We start from the raw sequence: 18328 nt of genomic DNA, 5'->3' as shown, positions 1-18328 counted from the left end.
CCTTTAATTGTAAGATAAATTACAACATTTTTGTGGGTTCCTTAAAGTACTGTAGGCCTTCAGTGCTGCGCCTCCTGTGCCCTTGCACAGCACTCCCAGCCCTTGCCCTGCGAGCCAGGCCAGCCACACTCACCGATGATCTTGCGGTCGTACCAGCCACCGTGGTCCATCCACTGGCGCAACAGCTCGATGGGTGGCTGTGCGCCATAGGTCTCCGGGGCCGGCATGTTCAGGTCATCGATGAAGAAGATAAAGTTGAGCCCCAGAGGTGGTCCAAACACACCCTTCCGCCTGAGGGGAGAGGCTGTGTGAGCCCAGCACCCACAGGCACCAGGTCCTCTGAGAATCCAGGGGCGACGGGGTGGCAGCTCTGCCTTTGGGAAGCCCTTGATAAATTTCAGCCTCCTCCAAATTGCTAGATGTCTTGACCCACCCTCATCCTTGTTCTGAGTGTCCTGGGACAGCTGGGACAGGCTGACTTGAGTCTGAGTTCCTCAAAGTGAGTCTCACCTCGCAGGCAGATGGACAATAGGCTTCTCACAGACAGACCCAGGGCCCTGTCCAAGGGCCCAGCCAGGGCGAGCACCCACCCGCTGACCAGCTTTGTAAGAATTTTTAATAGAGGGAAAGCTCTGGAGCAGTCTGTGAGGGAACCCTGGGCCCCTTGAGGGGCTGCCAGCTCCCCCTGGGAGGTTTCTGGCAAATCCAGGAGCATAATTTGGTGGAGAGGTGGGACAGCAGCTGGGTCGGCCAGACTTGGGGGACGCAGGGGTGAGGAAGGAGGGAGGGGTGCCTTGCCTCTTGTCCAGTTTGCTATCAATGACGTCCTGGGTCTGGTTGGCTGAAGTGCGGGCTGAGAAGGTGAGGAAGTGGCTGACGTTCTCCAGTGCCAGGTTCTTAAGGAGCTTGTCAGAGATGGTGAGTGTCTTCCCCGTGCCTGTCGGCCCAATGCACAGCACCTGGCAGAGCGGGGATGGTACAGAACGAGCACGCAGTGGGCCTGGTGCACAGGAGGAGCTGCCCCTGCATCAGTGTGGGAGGCTGGTCAAACCCCAGTGTAGGCCTTGGGGACGGTGGAGGCAGGGCCTGGGGGTGCTCACGGGCTTCTTGTTGGTGAGCAGCATGTCCAGCAAATGGGACATCTGCACGGTGTCCATGGTGGGCACAATGATGTTGCAATAGTTGGTGTCTGGTACCATGGTGAATGGAGCTGAGGAGTCCATCCACTTCACCCAGGCAACCTGGAATCACAGGTGGCTCGGCGGTGGGCCTGGAACCCCTTCCTGCCCCACTCCTGGCTGCAGCCCCATGGCCAAGTGCAGAAGGGCCAGGAGCTGCACGGCTGGGCTTTGGCAAGAGGGTCCAGGTGCAGGGTTGCTTCCGGCAGAAACGGAAAGTCCTGTGCCCTGCTTTCTGCATGGGGAGGGTAACTCCCAGCACAAACAGCCAAGAATGGGGACTGAGCACAACTGCATAGGAGGGCTCTCCCTGCCCAGGTTGGGGGCTCCCTAAGGACTGCCAGGCCCTGAGTCTCTGCAGAAAGGAGACACTCCGAGAATTGAACAGCCCAGAATGCAAAGGTGTTTGCTGTTTAGTTTCAGGCTACCCAAGAAATGTGGGGGCCAGAACCATGGGCGCTGGTATCAGCTGGAAGCTGAGAGGCCACTGGGTCCAGCCTTCCCATCCCTGCCTGCACAAATCCCTTCGCTCACAGCAGCCCTGACCCAGCTTGCAGACGTCCCCTGATGGGGGGATCACTACAGCCGGCCAAACCAATGCATCCCACTGGGCACAGTCCTAACTGTTAGACCCAAATGTGCCCTGGGAGCCCCCGGCAGGACCCTGCACAGTAATGGACAGGTCTCTGCAGACACCAGTCCTCCTGGGCTGGGGTCTTGACCTTGGGATGAGGGTGGGCTCCTAGAGCCCTTGCTAGCTGATAGCAGCGATGAGGACACTAAAGCAGGCTTCAAGAGCTTGCCCCCCACCCCTGGGGAGCTCAGTCTCGGGGAAAATGGGGCTTTTAAGTGGAACTGAGGTAGGCAGTCCCTGGTCTCCGCATCAATGTGGAAGAGGCAGTGCGTATGGCTGGAAAGGGGGGTACTGGAACGTCTCCCCTCTCAGCCCAGCCCTAGGTTCAAGTACAGTTCTGCCACATCTTGAAAACAAGCACAACAGTAACCACTCTCCAGGGCCATGAGGATTCATGGGATGATGTAAATAACCCCCACCCGAGACCTGGTGGCCGTCAATGTGACTGCTCCCTGTGTGGCCATAATTCATTGCGGGAACAGCAGCCACCCTCCCTGCGCAGTCTCTGGGGAGGGCCTGTGGCCACCTGCTTATATTCCTCCTCTTCATCCTCATTGTCATTGGTGCCACTGATGCCCGCGTCCTCCAGCCTGTAATCGAACACCAGCCCCTCTTCTGGGAAGAGCAGAGTCAGCTGCCAGGAACCAGGAGGAGAAGCAGATTGTGAGGCCCGGTAGGGCTGAGGCTCCTGGTCCCTGGGGGCTGCCGGCTCTCACCTGTTCGTTCTCCATCTTGAGCCTTAGCCAGTGGCTAAAGGTGGTGCGGCCACTGCTGTCCCCAGTGGCACCCACACTCCAGATCAGGGAGAAGATGAACCAGGGCTCAATCAACTCTGCGACACGACTCAGCTTTTCAGAGGGTATTTTCTTGAGGCCCTGGGGATGAAGGGAACAGTATCAGGCTGAGACAGGAACAGTATCAAGCGGCCTGAGGAAGTGGAGCAGGGGCATGCCTTGACCTCTGCCACACAGCTTTGTTTCTCTACAGCCAATCGTGATCCATGTTGCACCAATCCAATTTTCTCTTTCAGACCCCAGAGAGCAAGGAGAGCAGTGTGGGGAGAGGGACCAGTACCTCCCTAGGCAGAAAGGGCTTGAAGAAGCAGTCCAGCAGCTTGAGGAGGCTCATGGTCAGGTTGCAGTTGGTTGAGGCGATCACCTCCTTCACTGAGGACCGAACGAAGGAGATGGATTCCTGCAGGGAGCAGGCACCCGGTTCTCATGGCTGGCAGCCACAGGGCCCTGCTGCCCTGCCGGTTCAGGCATACCCATGGCCTCACTCACCTCCAGGAAGCTGACAAAGAGGGCCTTGAAATGCTCCTCGTAGGGCTTCAGCAAGGAGGGCAGCTTTTTCAGCCAGCACTCGATGAAAGGCATGAGCCCCAGGATGCTGGGCTCCAGGTACACCATGCCACAGCGGGAGACCGTAGCTGGTGAAGCCACTGCCAGGTCTTGTACCTCGAACATCATGGTCATTGCCTGGTACCAAGACGAACCACATGAGTGGGCTGGCTGCCAGTCCCCAAGCCTGGAGAAAGGGCTGCAGGGCTGCAGGGAGGGGCTGCACATCCTGTAAGTGGGCGATGTGGGCAGGCTGTGGGGCAGGGGCAGTGCTGGGTGGGATGCAGGAACCGCTGGGTCCTCAGCTGATAACGTGGCTCTCCCTGGAGCCCTGAGGAGGACCCCAAGCCAGGAGATTCCTGGAGTTCGCTGACCAGACTGGGGTGAGGGCATTTTGAGGTCCCTGGAGGCCTGGGGACATCTGATGGGAACTGTATATTTTGCTCCAGAGCCTCCCCACCCAACCCCTGTGCACAGACATAGGTCCACATTGACTGCCAGCTATTTGCTTTTAGAAGGATTCAAGAGCTGAACTCAGTGTAGACCTGTGAGTTGCTCTTGTGCCCAGGCCATATCCTTCTTTCTCTGACAACTGCCCCTCACACACCAGGCAGGTCCCCATGGTGCTCTGTGTCAGGCATCTCCCAGACCCCGGGCACACTGCCAGGACCAGATGCACACCTGACCCCACCTGACCCTACTGAGGCAACATGACTGAAAGTGGGCCTGGGAGGCAAGAGGCAGCATCAACCGGGGAGCAGTGGGACAGGCATCCCGGTGGGCTCAGAACACAATAGAAAGAGGGTCTGTGTAAAGGGTGCTCGGAACAACTGTGGGACACCCTGAGGTGTGGGAGCTCAGGCCAGGGAGGGGCACTAGGAGCTGAGCCTAAGCTCCTGCTAGCAGGAGGGCTCTTGCTGAGTCACGGTGACAGCCTGAGATGCACCCATGGCCTTGAAAGGGGTGAGGGGGCAGAGTCTGGCCGGCATGGTGCAGCTTCCAGGCCCACCCAGCCTTGGAGGAAAGTGGGCAGGTGGACAGGTGGATGCACCTCCGTGAGCTTGATGATCTCCCCAGAGCTGAGGCACAGCTTCTTGTTGTCATCCAGCACCGTGTTCATGTTCTCAATCCAGACGGCGTCCACCGGCCCATCGAACATGTACCACTTCTTGTTGGTGTCGGAGGCGATGGCCCCGGTCCGGATGAGCGAGGAGAAAATCCCGTCTGTCCTGCAGTGCCAGGGAGGAGAGGGCTGGAGACATCAGGGAGGCTGTGCTTCGAGCACAGCTGGCTCCCAGGGAAGCCTGGCCCCCAGGTGGGTGGGCTCTGCTTTACATTTTCCTTCAATCTCTTTGTCCTTTTAAAAATTATAATAGGAAAAGTGGGAATTTTTGGTGTCACATGGTGTAATGAAAACATATGCTTATGTCCCCGCCTTGCTGAAGCCCCATTAAAGGTGAAATCCCAACAGGAAAAAGGGACAGGGGAGGAGGCAACAGCAGAGACGGAGGCAGCGCAGCTCTGGAAGACAATAGACAGGGATGGAGGAGGGTAAATGACAGAGCAGAGAAAGCAGTGTGGTGAGAAGTGGCCAGGTCCTGCTTCAGAACCAAGGGGGCTCAGACCTCAGAGGCAGCACACACCAGGGAAGGGGCTGGTAGGGCTGACAAAGATGCTGTGCTTGGTCCAGGCTTAGGCTCTGGAACCTTCTCCTAGGTGTCCATATATGCACATCCTTGTAAAATCCAGTTTCAGCAAAGAACCCTGCTAAGTCAGTTTAGCCAGAACCCTTGATATCTGATCACTCTTGAGGCTCCTTCCCCACACCACCCCCAGGTGGTGTCTGGTTACCCTGAGGCCTGCCTTCAGTTGGAATCCTGTTAGGTTGGTTCAGCCAGAATCCCCCTCACCACTGATGTTTCCTTTGGATTTTCCGCCCACTGATGCTCACCCTGCCCCTTGACTATAGATTCCCACTGACCCACGCTGTATTCAGAGCTCAGTCTCTCCCCTTAACTACAAGGCCCCAGTGCAGTGGTCCCTGTGCCTGCCATGCTCCTGAATACGTTCTTCCTCAGCATGCTTTAAAAAGTATCATTGAGAGCCGGGTGTGGTGGCTCACGCCTGTAATCCCAGCACTTTGGGAGGCCGAGGTGGGCAGATCACCTGAGGCGGGGAGTTGGAGGCCAGCCTCACCAACATGGTGAAATCCTGTCTCTACTAAAGATACAAAATTAGCTGGGCGTGGTGGCACATGCCTATAATCCCAGATACTCAGGAGGCTGAGGCAGAATTGCTTGAACCCAGGAGGCGGAGGTTGAAGTGAGCCGAGATGGTGCCATTGCACTCCAGCCTGGGCAACAAAAGTGAAACTGAGTCTCAAAAAAAAAAAAAGTTTCATTGAATAATTTTTTTTTTTAACAGGGGACTTTTTTCTGGTCTGACCCCCAGCCCCCTCACCTACCTACATGAGAAACTGGAGTGGATATGGGGGAGAATCTTCATCAGAAATGGGGGAAGCAGTACAGGTTCATGTTGTGGAAGGTGGGCAACTGTCCGTCCCCAGTGACCATCCCCTACAGGGCTCCCAGAACACTGGAGCCAAGCAGATACCCCCAGCAGAGAACTGGAGACTCTTGTCTGGAGAAACAGAAGAGCCTTAGAGAAAGGCCCCTCAGGTTCTGATGTCTCAGCAGCCTCCATCCAGCTGCCCTTCTCCCACCTCAGTGCACTTCCCCTAAAATGCACACCCCGGCCTGGGAGTGGGGGCCCGGAGAGGGCCCACCAGCTTCTCTCAGGTCATGACAATGGCCAGATACTGCAGAGGCACTGAGCATGTTAAGTCATTCTTGCCTTACCATAAGCATGGTGCCATTATTGTCCCCACTTTACAGACGAGGGAACCATGGCCTGGGGGGTGAGGAGAATCACTCAGCAAGGAAGTAGAATGGAGAATAGAATCCCAGACGCTGGACTGCAGAACCTGGCCTTCCACTGGGCTAATGGAGGGAGGGGTGTCTGCAGCCTGCAGCCTCCAGAGGTCTGGGAGCAGGGCATCACTGGTGGGACTTGGGAGTCACTCACCACTCATGGGTGAGGAGGTCAAACTCCCCGTACAGCTGGCCCATCGTGATGGACTTGGGGTTGAGCACGTAGTAGTTGACAGCCTCGTACATGCCACCACTGATGGATGGCTGCCCTTTCAGTGACGTCATGGCAGCTGCCAGGACTCTGTAACACTGGGAGACGGACCGCCTGAGAGTGAGGCTCCCAGAGAGCAGGGCTGGAGTGGACTGGGGATCACGGAGGGGGAGGGGTATTCTATGCCAAGGGGCACAAATGGAGGCCAACCCCTGTTGAAGCCGCACCCCCTGCAGGCCCACTGTCTGGACACTGGCTGCCAAGCTTGGCTCTGCTTACAGTACTCTTGCCGGAGCCTGTGGGCCCAACGAGCATGAGGCCGTGTCGCACCACCGTGGTCTCGTAGAGCTGGATGCACTTGGTCAGGAAGCCTGGGGGACATGGCATGGGGCCCAAGGGTCAGAGCATGGGCTTGGGTCCTGGCCACACCACTAGCTTGTGTGACCTTGGGTGAGTCACTGCACTCCCTGAGCCCCAATTTCCTCATCTATAAAATGAGGATGGTGGTAGCACCTACATCATAGGAAAGGGCAGGTGAAGCCTAAGCACAGAACTTGGCACAGAGTAGAAACTCTGTAAATGCCAGCCATTCTTTCCACTGTGACCACCAATCCTTCACAGCCGTTGGTCAGGTGGTCAGCCTTCACCAGCTTGCTCAGTGTCAGCTGTCACGGGCCCCAACTTCAGTCCCGGCCTGCTGAGAGCACCACCTCAATTAAGTGCTGACTCCTATGAGCAAACTTCCTAGAGACAAGATCCTAGGGTCAGTCAGGAGCTATAGAGACAGCTGCCAGCAGGCAGAGGCCAGGTCCACGGGGGTAGGGAATAAATGCCTCCCTTTGGCCAAAGAAGGGTGGTCTCTGCCCTATCGGAGGTGCAGGAGGTGACCAGAGGAGGAAGCATTCGAGCCGCATGTGGAATTGAAGCACAATGGAAGGCACCTGGGAGAGGCCTTGTAGGGCTGAGCAGGAGCACATCAACTGCCCGGGACCCCAAGGAGGGCCCTGAGTGGCCAGGGTGACCGGCCATGGCTTCTCAGAGGAGCTCCCCCTGCAGCCCCACCAAAGGGCCTGCTGGAGGGGGTGGCCGGCTAGGGATGAACTGAGACCCTCATCCTACTATGAGGGGTGAAGGTTCGGGATGAGAGGGAGCCTATTTGAGGGCAGTGTGTCCCACAGCCCTCCCAGACACGTGGTGGCCTTTGCAACAAGTCAGTGAAGGAAGGACCCAAATGTTCTTTCTTTAGCACGATGACGCCAGGAGTGTCACTCAACAAGGAACATGGGCAAGTCCCGCTAGTGGGGTGGAGCCAAGAGGCCTCTGGAAGTGGTGAGTGGTGGCTGTGGTGAAGTGGCCTGGGGTGCAAAGAACATGGCCTTGAAGCTCCAGTCACGCCCCAGTGAGAGCCAGGCCCTGATGAAGCAAGGCCCAAGAGAAGCCTGGGGCTCTCAGCCCACACGGGAAGGAGGGCCCGGGAAAGGGACAATGCCTGCTTCCCCACCACCAGGAGGGTTTTGGTGGAGACTGGGCCGGGACATCTGCCCTGCCCTGGATTGCTCGGTTGAGAGCCTGGGCCTGCAGCACACCTGGCCAGGTGTGAGGGCCCCAGGGGCTGGACTGTCCTGTCTCTGTCTCCCTGACCTGGACTCCAAGGTGGCCAGGGCCAGCCCCTCAATGAACACTCAGGGCCCAAGGCTCACCCTCCACGTCCTTGAGGTTGCTATTCCTGCAGGCCTCGCGGATGGCCTCTTCCAGGATGCCATAGTCTGTGCCCTCCTCCTTGATGGTGGGAAACAGGTCGGACACGATCCCAGAGAAGAGCTTGAGGTCCTCCTGCAGGAACTTGGGCACATTCACATCACGGATGGCCCGGAGGCAGATCAGCTCCTGCAGCAGGTGCCAGCCGAGCCTTCAGGGTGGTGGATCAGCTGCCCTCCAGCTGCCCAGGAGCCCTCCCAGAGTTCCACTCCTGGAGCACCGCTGGGTGGAGCTCACCTCGTTCATGCTGGGGTTTTCTCGCTTGATGTTTCCAGCAGCCGAGATCACAGTCTTCACGGCTCTCATCCCGAAGTCATAGTGATCCTGTCACCATACAGAAGGAGGCATGGGTGAGCACTGTCCCTCTCCGAGGCTTCTGCCTGGAACACTCTGCCTCCCACCTGGCAGTTGGCCAAGTCTCATCACCAGCTCATAGCACTTCCCTTGCAGACCTGCTGGGACCACCTACATGCCCAGCCTGGGCAGATGCCCCTTCTTTGGGCTCCCCAGACACCCTGTACTTTACTGTCCCGATAGCCCCCTCCTTCATCCGATACCCATCCTGCATCCTTTGGTCACTGTCCCAGCACATGGCCAGGGGCAGGGAGGCACTCTAGCTGTGCTGGAAAAGCGAACGAAGGAGTTTCCCATCTGTGCAACAATCAACTTGGCCTTGATGGCCCTTGAGCTTCCTTCTAACATTCTCCCATAACATCTCTCCAGACCCATCTTTTTGGCCACACGACAGTGGTTTTTTCCCTAGCCTGTTTCTCTTCATTACACAGTAAGTGTGTTGGAAATAGTTAAATTAATCATTCTGCCCCATGGTGCCCAACCAAGAGGGCTCCATATAGACCCAATCTATAGACTAGCATATGTTCCAGAAATCTTGGACTTGGAGCTGCATGAAGAGGCTGGGCTTGACTTTGGGTCATTTCTACTTGGGAAGGGTTGAGTGCATTTCCAAAACCATGTGGGATAGTTGCTCTGATTGGGGGTGCAGAGCATTTTGGAAAGAAGGGTGTGTGGGAGCGCCGGCACGTAGGAGTGCACTGTGATAAACTGCCGCTGCTTTTCCTGGTAACAGGCTGCATCTTTTCTAGCTCATAGATTTTGGTGGACTGCATCTGGCCAAAGATAGTACTGATTACCCCTGGCCACAGTCATTGGTGTTCATGGATGAGCAGGGGACCCAGAGAAGGCCCATTAGGGTGACACCAGGGATATTTTTCTGAAATCATGATGGAAAACAAACGAAGCTGCTAGCATATCAGCCCAGAGGTGGGACTTGTCTCTGCTGCTGCAAAGTGGGGGCCTGCCTGGGAACCAAGCTGAACAGGAAAGCTCATCCACCAGCACTGGGCCGCCCCATCTATCCTTAGAATCTGGGCTCAGCACGCTGAGTGGAAGGATGGTGGTGCTGGGAGGCTCCGAGGGCCTGGTGTCCTGCTCTGGTCCCCATGAGGCCCAAGTGCACTTGCTCCCCAGCCTGGGGTTCTGAAGCTCTTGGTGCCCTAATGATCGAGGCTCTTGCACCTGAACTAGCCAGATGGGCATCTGTTCCTGGCTCTCGCTCTAGCGCTGCTGTGTACTGCGTGAGCCTGGTCAGATCTTTAGCTACCTAGGACCTCAATGTCCTCAACTGACAAATGGGCATGTAACTCCTATCTCCAAGGGTTGCTGGGAGAAGCCCACAAGGTAATGCCTGTAAAGCACCGGGCATAGAGCCTGGCCCTCAGCAGGTGCCCTGGAGGCTGGGAGCAGGCAGAAGTTCTCAGACCCTGGAACCCCATCAGGGCAGGACCGCACCTGGGAGCTGAGCTGCTCAGAAGACAGCTTGAAGGTGGTTGTGATCTTCTTAGCCAGCACACTGGCCTCATTAAAACCAAAGGAATAGAGGGAGATCTCAGCGATCATGGCGTAATCTGGAACCATCATGGCCACGGGTCGGAAGAGCGCCTGGGACACACGGTGCACATGTGAATAGCAGACAGAGCTCGCTCCCAGAGCACCCTCTGCTTCACCCGGCCCTCCTCCCCAACGCACTGGGACTCTCTGCTGCACCAAGCCTGCCACAGCTGAGGCTTCCACTCCCCTGAGGCTGGCAGCTCTGCCATTAGAGTGGATCCTTTGTGTTGATCCAAACCTGCCCCCACATGACTCCCAGGAGATGCCCCTCTTGGCTCCTCTTTTCCTGTTTCTCCTGAAGGCCCAGGGCAAACCGGTCTCATAAGATTCCCCCTCCACACCACATCCCTAGGCAGCCTGACTTCTCCCATGCCCTGAGGACAAGTTTGAGGCCCTGAGGCCTCCCCTCCATGGCTAGGGGACTGCCATAGGGAATCACAGTCCCTGGAGTCCAAGCAATTGTGTTCTTGCATAAGTGACTTAGCCTCTCTGAACTCAGGCCAGAGCTCCGGTGCTTCCTGGGCCACTCTGGGCCTGCACTTGCCTTCAGATTGTCAGGCAGCTCCGTGCGGCCAGCGTAGCCTGGGTTCATGGTGATAAACACCGCGCAGGATGGCACCAGTGGGATCTCCACACCTTCAAACATGAAGCGTTTCACCTGCAGCAGGGAGAGGCTGACTTGCCTGGGACTAGGGTGCCCAACCTTGTCCCCTCCTCTGAGTGGGCCCCTTGTCCCCTGGTGACGCTCCTGTCCTGGCTGTAGCTGGTAGGCCAGGCCTGGACCCCTGACCATGGGTTGGACCCTCTCAGGATCTGGCCTGAAACCTCAGACCCCGGTGGCTGGCTACCCATGGTCTCCCAACTCCTGACTTCAGTCCAGGAGGTCTCCACATCTCCTGCTTCCCACTCACTCCTCCCCCAATTCCCCAGCCCCAAGCAAGCTCAGCCTGACTAGGGGAGTCAGGGAGGAGGTAACTGCCAGCCTCTCAGCTCTTGTCCCAGAACAAGGTTCCTGGCCGCCCTGCACGTCGCTAGAGAGAGGACTAATGCCTGGGGCTTTCCATAAAAGTCAGGATGTAACGAAGAGGGGACTCCTTCATCCCCCACAGCTTGGCCTGGGAGCTGCCCACAGACTGGAGTGAGGGTGTGCCCCCTGGGACAAGAGAGGCTGGACCCAGGGCGGACCCTAGCGCCTGGCTTCTCAGCCTGCAATGAGGAGCAGTATGGTGGCACGAGCGTGGCAGATCCAAGGGAGTAGAGCGGCGCCCCCAGGCTCACCCGCTGCTGCTGCGCCTTCTGGATGGTGGTGATCTGCTGCGCCACCACAGACAGCACCTCAATGTCGATGCGATTGAACTCGTCGAAGCAGGCCCAGGCTCCGGCACTGAGTGAGGCCAGAACATCGGATGGGGCACACATGTTCAGAGCCCAACCTGGGCACCTCCCTCTGAGGGCCCCCTCCAACGCCACTCGGGAGGAAGCCCTCACGGGCAATCTCCATCAGCTCAGTCTTCAACCCACTGCCACTCCCCACCCCAATGCCCCCGGGACCAAGCCCTGATGCCTATTACCCCCTTCTGTCCCCTCCACCATCCTTTGAGGCCCCTCTCAGGCAGTGTCCTCACCTAGCCCTCCCCAAGGAGAGCTTGGCTGTTCTACCCCATCCTGTGCCACCCTCAGGCCCAGCCTTACCTGGCCAGCCCCTTGAAGAACTTGCCCATGGCCATGAAGTCAAGCTGGTCAGAGCAGTTGAACACAACGGTCTGTATGGCCAAGGCCTTGCCCAGGTCTTTGGTGGTCTCAGTTTTGCCTGTGCCAGCTGGGCCAGCTGGGGCACCCCCAAACTTGAGGTGCAGGGCCCCGGTCAGTGTCAGGTAGCACCTGCAGGAGAGCGAGGAGGTGGGCTCGGGCTGCACATAGCCTAGACACTCCCCCTTTCCTTGGAACTTCCTGTGGACTGGGGCCTCTCGCCCCGTTCCCCTTTGGGGGGCCTGGGTGTGCCCAGCCCTGGCTCCGGGGTCAGGACTAGAGCCTGTGGACACCTGCCCAGCGCATTCCTTGTCCCATTTCACTGCCCTGCCCAACTTTGCCCAGGGACCCCTGGGGATGGCCAACATGTGGCCACACTTGACTTCCCTCGCTCAAAACACAGCTTGAAAATCCAGCTGGTGCTAGACACAGGCAGCAAGATGACATGACTGACTGAGGTAGGAGAGAACTGTTAGAAAAGGGCTCACCCATGATGTCTCTCAGCTCAGTTCCTCTGGCACGTTAAAGGAGGAATTGACAGATAAAAACGGAAAGCGCATACCCATTAGATGCTCACTGAGTGTCACACGTGTGCTGAGAGCTCTACATGTATCAGCTCATGAAGTTCTCATTACCACCCTGAGGAGGCCTCAGCGGAAACTCAGGCACAGAGGCGTCAAGTCACCTGCCCGAAGTCACTCTGCTTGTGATGGGCAGAACTGAGGTCTGAGCCCAAAGCCCTTGGTCTTAACCCTGCTCTGCTCTGATGGACTAGATCACCCCAGAGTGGCCATGGTCCCTGGACTCCTGGGCCAGAGAGAACTGGAGGGAGGGTGGGAAGGAGCAAGAGGGGAACGCTCACCTGTCGGTGAGGGGCGTGATCACCAGCCTCCCACTGTTGCCCAGGTACTCGTAGCCATAGATGAACTCAGCATTCACAGCACGGATATACAGGTCGTTATTTGTCCAGTAGTACCTGGTGGTGCAGGGAGATGGGGGCCTGGCTATGGGGCTGTGGGCCACTGGGCAGGATATATAGTCAAGGAGAGAGGGCTCTTTTTGGGACTGAGGGCATCAAGGAACCCATGCCCAGCTTGTCCCAGAGCCTCGAGGACAGGGACCAGCTTATTGCTAACTGACTTTCCTCCTTTGCCCTGCCCCTTCCTGGTAGGTGGTCTGGCCCTGGGGGCGCCCCCCACATCCTCACCTCAGCTGTGAGATCCACTCGAAGTCATTCACACTGACCACGTTCTCCTGGATTAGCTTGCTCACCACATCCTTGGCGTGGACCTCAATGACGATTAGCGCTGACAGCACTGCCCGCTGCATACGGGACAGCTTCCCTCGCACCAGGGCCACCAGATCACTGAGCTGCAGGAGTGGGGGGCACTGTCAAACATCAGGGTACCACGAGGAGGCTCACCCTCCCCTTTCACAGAGGGTAGGCTTCCACCACGAACAGCCCCTCTATCCCGGGGGGCTCTGATGGTCTGAGTTGGGAGGGGAGCAGAGACCAGGCTGGGGGAGGAAGGAAGTAGAATGGAGGCACACGCCTGGTGTCTGCCTCCCTGCAGCATGTGGTGCTGTCTGAGCCCTCAATGCTGGGAGGGGGAGCCTGGCAAGGCGCCAGAGCACAGGGCAATGGGTACCTGCGGTACTGTGCAGGAGGGACCAGGCGCGTGGCTCCCTCACTGACCCTTGGGGAGGCAGCATCGCCTCAGGCCCATCCTTCCTGTGGGTGGCTGGTTGTGAGACACTTCAAGGGTGTCTGACCTCCCCTTTAGACCCAACCCCGGCCTCTTCCAGGCTCAATATAGGAAAGAGCTCCTGGACTGGACTGGGACTGGGCCCTCCTGTACCATGTCGGGGGTGGAGGGGGACAGACAGGGGTCCTCTTGACTCCAACCTGCTGGCAGAGCTGGGGGAACAGCCGGCTTCTGAGGTCGCCAGCCTCCAGTGCCTCTGCCACCTCCACGGTCCAGTAGGTCTGGCACCCAGCGATGGTCACCTGGCCAGGCCAGTTCAGAACCCACTGGGTCCTGAGCATCTGGGAAGACAACATGGGCAGGCTGACCCGGACAGCTGCAGCCCCAATCCCATTCTCTCTTCTTCCTCTGAATGCTGTCTATGCTCTGGCCTTTCAGACTTGACTCCAGTTGTTGATGCCACTAGTCCCTCCAGAGCAGGGAAGCCCTTATGCTCTGGGCTTCTTGGGGTGGCAGAGATATCACTGAACTGACTCTGCAGGCTGGGGAGTCACCTAGAGCCCAGCTGCAGGTCACGGTCATGGGGCTGAGAGAAAGACGGCAGGAGAGGGCCCAGCCTGGAGCCTGGCACCCAGTGACTGCTGGGAACAGAATAGCCGTCCCGATGATCATTAGGAGTGAGTCTCACTTTCTGGAGTGTGTGCAGAAAGGAAAGACTTCAGAGTCCCTCCTGAGCCCCCAGGGACCTCATGGCTGCAGCCTGAGGACGAGGCTGGCTGGAGCAGGAGAGCACTGAGAGGAAACAGAGGGGCGCAGGGGCGGAAGACTGTATGGGCTGTGGGAGGCTCACCGTGGGGTAGGCCCTGATGGCCCTCTCAATGATGTCGTGCACACTGGCCTTCATGCTGCGCTCCACCTCCTGCAGCCAGTCCTCCACGTTGCTGGAGGGGTAGATGGAGAAGGACAACTGCACCTCCTCCCCCTCAGCCGAGTACATGTGTGTGATCTCCAGGTCCTCCTGGAACAGCAGCTGCAAGCAGTGGGGGAGCAGGAGTGGGGTCACCCCTGGTATGCCCAGATGCCCTGGCCACCACAGCCCCAGCACTGAGCCTGCCCGGTGCCCTCCACCTCAGGAAGACAGCCCTGACTTCACGTCCCCCTGAGAGTCTATCTTGGCTGGGCCTTCCCAGGCTGGATGGCCTGCCTTCTCCCCAGCAGTGTTCAGGCCCCAGCCCAGGCCTGGCATGAAGCAGGCTTTGGGGAAGGAGGCTGACTGCTCTGCATGTCCCCAGCCTCCCAAATAGATAAGGGAAGACAAAGCAGGTCACAGGCCTCTGGTCTCATGGGTTTTGCAGTGTGCTGGGGAGACAGGGAGCCCCTGGTGAGTTGGAAATCTAGGGCCCCCAGCCCTGAACTGGAGATTCTGCAGTTGACCTTCCTCCCACAGGCCCCGGGTTTGTCTCCAAAGACCAGGAATGTCATTTGCCACATTTCCTGCTAAAAGGGCTCATCACAAAAGGAGACAGGTTCTCCCTGGGAAGATGCCCCATGCTCCCGGCCCTGAGCCCCAGGCCCTGCTGCCCACCTGTGCGATGTTTTCGAAGCACTTGCGCAGGTGTGGCTGGACGGCTGTGGGGTCCTTTGTCTGCGACAAGATCTCTAGTAGCTCGTCATCTGACAGGAAGTAGAATCTGCCAGGGGAACAGGGGTGAGGAAGCGGGTCGTGCAGGCTCCCTGAGTGCCAGCTGACCCAGCACTACGGACATCCCCGCACCCTAGCCTGAGCAGGGCCCTGGACGCCTCAGCCTCACGGGCAGACAGTGGTGGAGTGGGCATAGGCCAAGTGGCGCCCACCTGGGGAAGGCACTCCGCTTGGTCTCCAGATACTCGCTGAGGCCCTTCTGCACCAGGTCCAGAATCTTGTTGCAGTCCCGCAGGCTGTCGAGCATCCTCAGGTCGGAACATACATTGATCACCTGCAGGACCCGGGCCATGCACAGAAACAGGCAGTGAGCATGGTCCAGGTAGCAAGGCAGGCTCATCCCAGAGCACCCACCAGCCAGTCAGCAGGGACTGGGGAGGAAGATGCAGAAAAATTCTCCCTGAGCCAGTGGCTGCATCCATCAGCCCCACCGAAAAAATTCTATGGTCAAACAAGTTAGAGTTAAACAAAGCTAAAGAGTTTGCTTTGCTGCAGGACTTGTCAGGGCTTCTAAAATGCTAATATGGGCCGGGCATGGTGGCTTACGCCTGTAATCCCAGCGCTTTGGGAGGCTGAGGCGGGTGGATTACCTGAGGTCAGGAGTTCGAGACCAGCCTGACCAACATGGTGAAACCCCGACTCTACTAAAAAAAAAAAAAAAAAAAAAAAAAGCTGGGCATGGTGGCACGTGCCTGTAGTCTCAGCTACTCAGGAGGCTGAGGCAGGAGAATGGCGTGAACCCGGGAGGCGGAGCTTGCAGTGAGCCGAGATTGCGCCACTGCACTCCAGCCTGGGGGACAGAGCGAGACTCTGTCTCAAAAAAAAAAAAAAAATCAGCGGGGCGTGGTGGCACGTGCCTGTAGTCTCAGCTACTCAGGAGGCTGAGGCAGGAGAATGGCGTGAACCCGGGAGGCGGAGCTTGCAGTGAGCCGAGATTGCGCCACTGCACTCCAGCCTGGATGACAGAGCGAGACTCTGCCTAAAAAAAAAAAGACCAAATCCTCAGTAAGCCAGCTGCCAGCTTTTTCCATGTAGGGAGGGAAGAGACTAGGAGGCTACGTGACCAGGGCCCTTGGGGATCCCAGCTGCCCCTCCCACCCCCATTGAGCTTGCCTCCCGGTTCTCATAGGCGTTCTTCATGATCTTCTTCCAGATCCGCTCCATGGTCTGGTAGCGCTTGCTCTCCACAGGCAGCTGCCGGTTGATGTCCTCAGAGCTAAAGATGGGCTCCAGGTACAGCCAGGACCACTGACAGTTCAGCCACTCCTCCAGAACCTCCTGGGGAGAGGAAGGGCAGGGAGGGGTGCGATATGGACTGTCAGGGTCCAAGCTGGGGTTTGTCCCCATGACTGAGACATTTCACCCCACCAGCATGTTGGGCAGAGCACTGGACACCAGAGCCAGTGTCTACAGGGAGATTTCTAGATGGTGCTGTCGTCTGTGGTACTCCAGGGAACAAAGAGGATACAGGGATGCCTGCCCTCCAGAGGAGTCCCACATCCCCACAGGATGCCCAAGCCTCCAAAGGAGCTGGGGGAGCTGCTCTTCCAAAGGAAGGAACACACCCACGCCAGCAAAGCCTGCAGTGATAGGAAAGACTTGGAGCCTGGGAGACAAACCAGCCTCCTTCCTGGAAGGACTTCTGGGTCCATGACCCCAGGATTCTCTGAGATCCAATGGGTCTTGAGTGTGAGAGTCCTAAAATACTCTCTGAAACATGAATCCAAGGGTGAGACATCTTCAAAATGAGCCATTTCCCCCTTCTGCCTCCAAAATCCCAATTCAGGATGTATCTCTTGTCTTCTCGCATCAGCGCAAACTCACACACTCATCCATTTCTTCCTCATGGGATGGGGGTCACTGTCAGCAGTGTCAGCACTGTGCCAGGCCCTGGTGGGCACTAGGGGAAACAGAAGGGAACGCGGCCTGGTCCCTTCCCTCGAGGGGCCCACAGCCCACTAAGGGGTCAGTTCTGCCTCTGAATCACGGACCCAGCATGTGTAGTGGACTCCGTAAGAGGCACTGACAATGGCCTCGGTGGGAACCCCTTGAAGGAGGGTGAGGGAGATTTGGCGAGGCTGCTTGGTGCTGGGCCTTGGAGGAGATGGAAGGCGGGCATCAAACTCCAGGTCGAGTGGACAGCGTGAGCAGAGGCAGACCTGGGACAGTGCTGACCAGCTCGGGCATCTCTGGGTGGTCCAGGCACACAGAGGAGCCCTCCTCACTTGCTTCTGGCCTTCACCGGAGGTCTCTGAACAGCTCCCAGGGAGGCCCGGGGAAGGGGATATCACAGTCACACCTGCAGGCTGGCCCTGGGACTGCCCTCCAGGGCTCTGTGGGCAGCCCTTGCCTCTGGCCTTGAGAGCCCAAGACAAGTACAGTCCCTGGTGGCCCAGTCCCCTCAACCAAGGTAGCTCCAAATGAGAAGAGAATGGAAGCTCAGGACAGGGTCGGAAAGGGCACTGAGGTGCTCTGGGGCCTTGTGATATCTGGCCCAGAAAGTGTCAGTACTGGAGATCCTGGTTGTACCAAGCTCAGGCAGCCCTGGGGAGGCCGGCTGGCAGTTCTCAGGCCCATCCTCAGCCACATTTTGGGACCGAAATATTGCCCCTACACACCCTTATTTGCCTCATCCAGTAGCTGAACCTCATGGATGGAGAGCCCATCCTAGTTGCCCCCCTCTGAATGCACTGGGGCGGGGTCTGCCAGAGAGCCAGGGCTGTGTGAATGGGGGCAAGGCACTGCGACGCTTTGAACCCCACCCGGAGACCATCAGTGACACCTGTGGGCCGGGCTCTCTGAATTGGGGGAGCGATAAGGGAAGGACTGGGGGGAGGGCCGACCTGGGTCAGCTTCAGTTTGTTCTCCCAGGAGTTGATGCGCTGCTCAAAGGGCTTCTTGTAGGGTGAAAATGACATGCTCTGGGTCATGACGATGTGATCGTCCAGCAGCTGCAAGGCCTCGTCCGGGCTCTTCAGGATGTAGGTGTCTGTCGCCTTGTAGGGCAGTACATTGAACACGATGGTCGACCACTCCTTCTCCATCTTGTCCAGTGCCTGGGGTGGGGGACAAGCCAGGCTGAGTCCTAGGAGGGGCTGGTCCTGATGCTGTCTGACCAGCCCTGCCCAGGGAAGCAGCAGACAGTACCTGGCCATGACCTCCACATGGCCCCTCTGGCAAATACTCTCGGCTTGTCTGGCAACAAGTCCCAC

General features: G+C 57.9%; 1 protein-coding gene across 1 annotated transcript in view; it reads right to left on the bottom strand.

Moving 5' to 3' along the window:
• DNAH1 (dynein, axonemal, heavy chain 1) overlaps positions 1-18328 on the bottom strand; it is an 84887-nt gene that overhangs the window by 27889 nt on the left and 38670 nt on the right. The window contains exons 22-45 of the mRNA XM_011958846.1: positions 17960-18172; positions 16230-16394; positions 15269-15390; positions 15000-15105; positions 14265-14444; positions 13615-13755; positions 12916-13079; positions 12571-12684; positions 11652-11840; positions 11238-11343; positions 10504-10617; positions 9861-10010; positions 8289-8375; positions 7994-8180; positions 6573-6664; positions 6237-6391; positions 4204-4381; positions 3096-3290; positions 2887-3006; positions 2529-2687; positions 2339-2446; positions 1101-1241; positions 799-959; positions 134-291 (exon numbers count right to left, since the gene is read on the bottom strand). Coding sequence (XP_011814236.1) covers positions 134-291; positions 799-959; positions 1101-1241; positions 2339-2446; positions 2529-2687; positions 2887-3006; positions 3096-3290; positions 4204-4381; positions 6237-6391; positions 6573-6664; positions 7994-8180; positions 8289-8375; positions 9861-10010; positions 10504-10617; positions 11238-11343; positions 11652-11840; positions 12571-12684; positions 12916-13079; positions 13615-13755; positions 14265-14444; positions 15000-15105; positions 15269-15390; positions 16230-16394; positions 17960-18172 — 3505 coding nt within the window. The remainder of the gene's footprint in view (positions 1-133; positions 292-798; positions 960-1100; positions 1242-2338; positions 2447-2528; positions 2688-2886; positions 3007-3095; positions 3291-4203; positions 4382-6236; positions 6392-6572; positions 6665-7993; positions 8181-8288; positions 8376-9860; positions 10011-10503; positions 10618-11237; positions 11344-11651; positions 11841-12570; positions 12685-12915; positions 13080-13614; positions 13756-14264; positions 14445-14999; positions 15106-15268; positions 15391-16229; positions 16395-17959; positions 18173-18328) is intronic.

This window comes from Colobus angolensis, unplaced genomic scaffold (genome assembly GCF_000951035.1).
Source record: "Colobus angolensis palliatus isolate OR3802 unplaced genomic scaffold, Cang.pa_1.0 Scaffold477, whole genome shotgun sequence".
Taxonomy (NCBI): domain Eukaryota; kingdom Metazoa; phylum Chordata; class Mammalia; order Primates; family Cercopithecidae; genus Colobus; species Colobus angolensis.
Note: the sequence above shows the minus strand (reverse complement) of the source record. Positions and strands in the feature narration are given on the sequence as shown.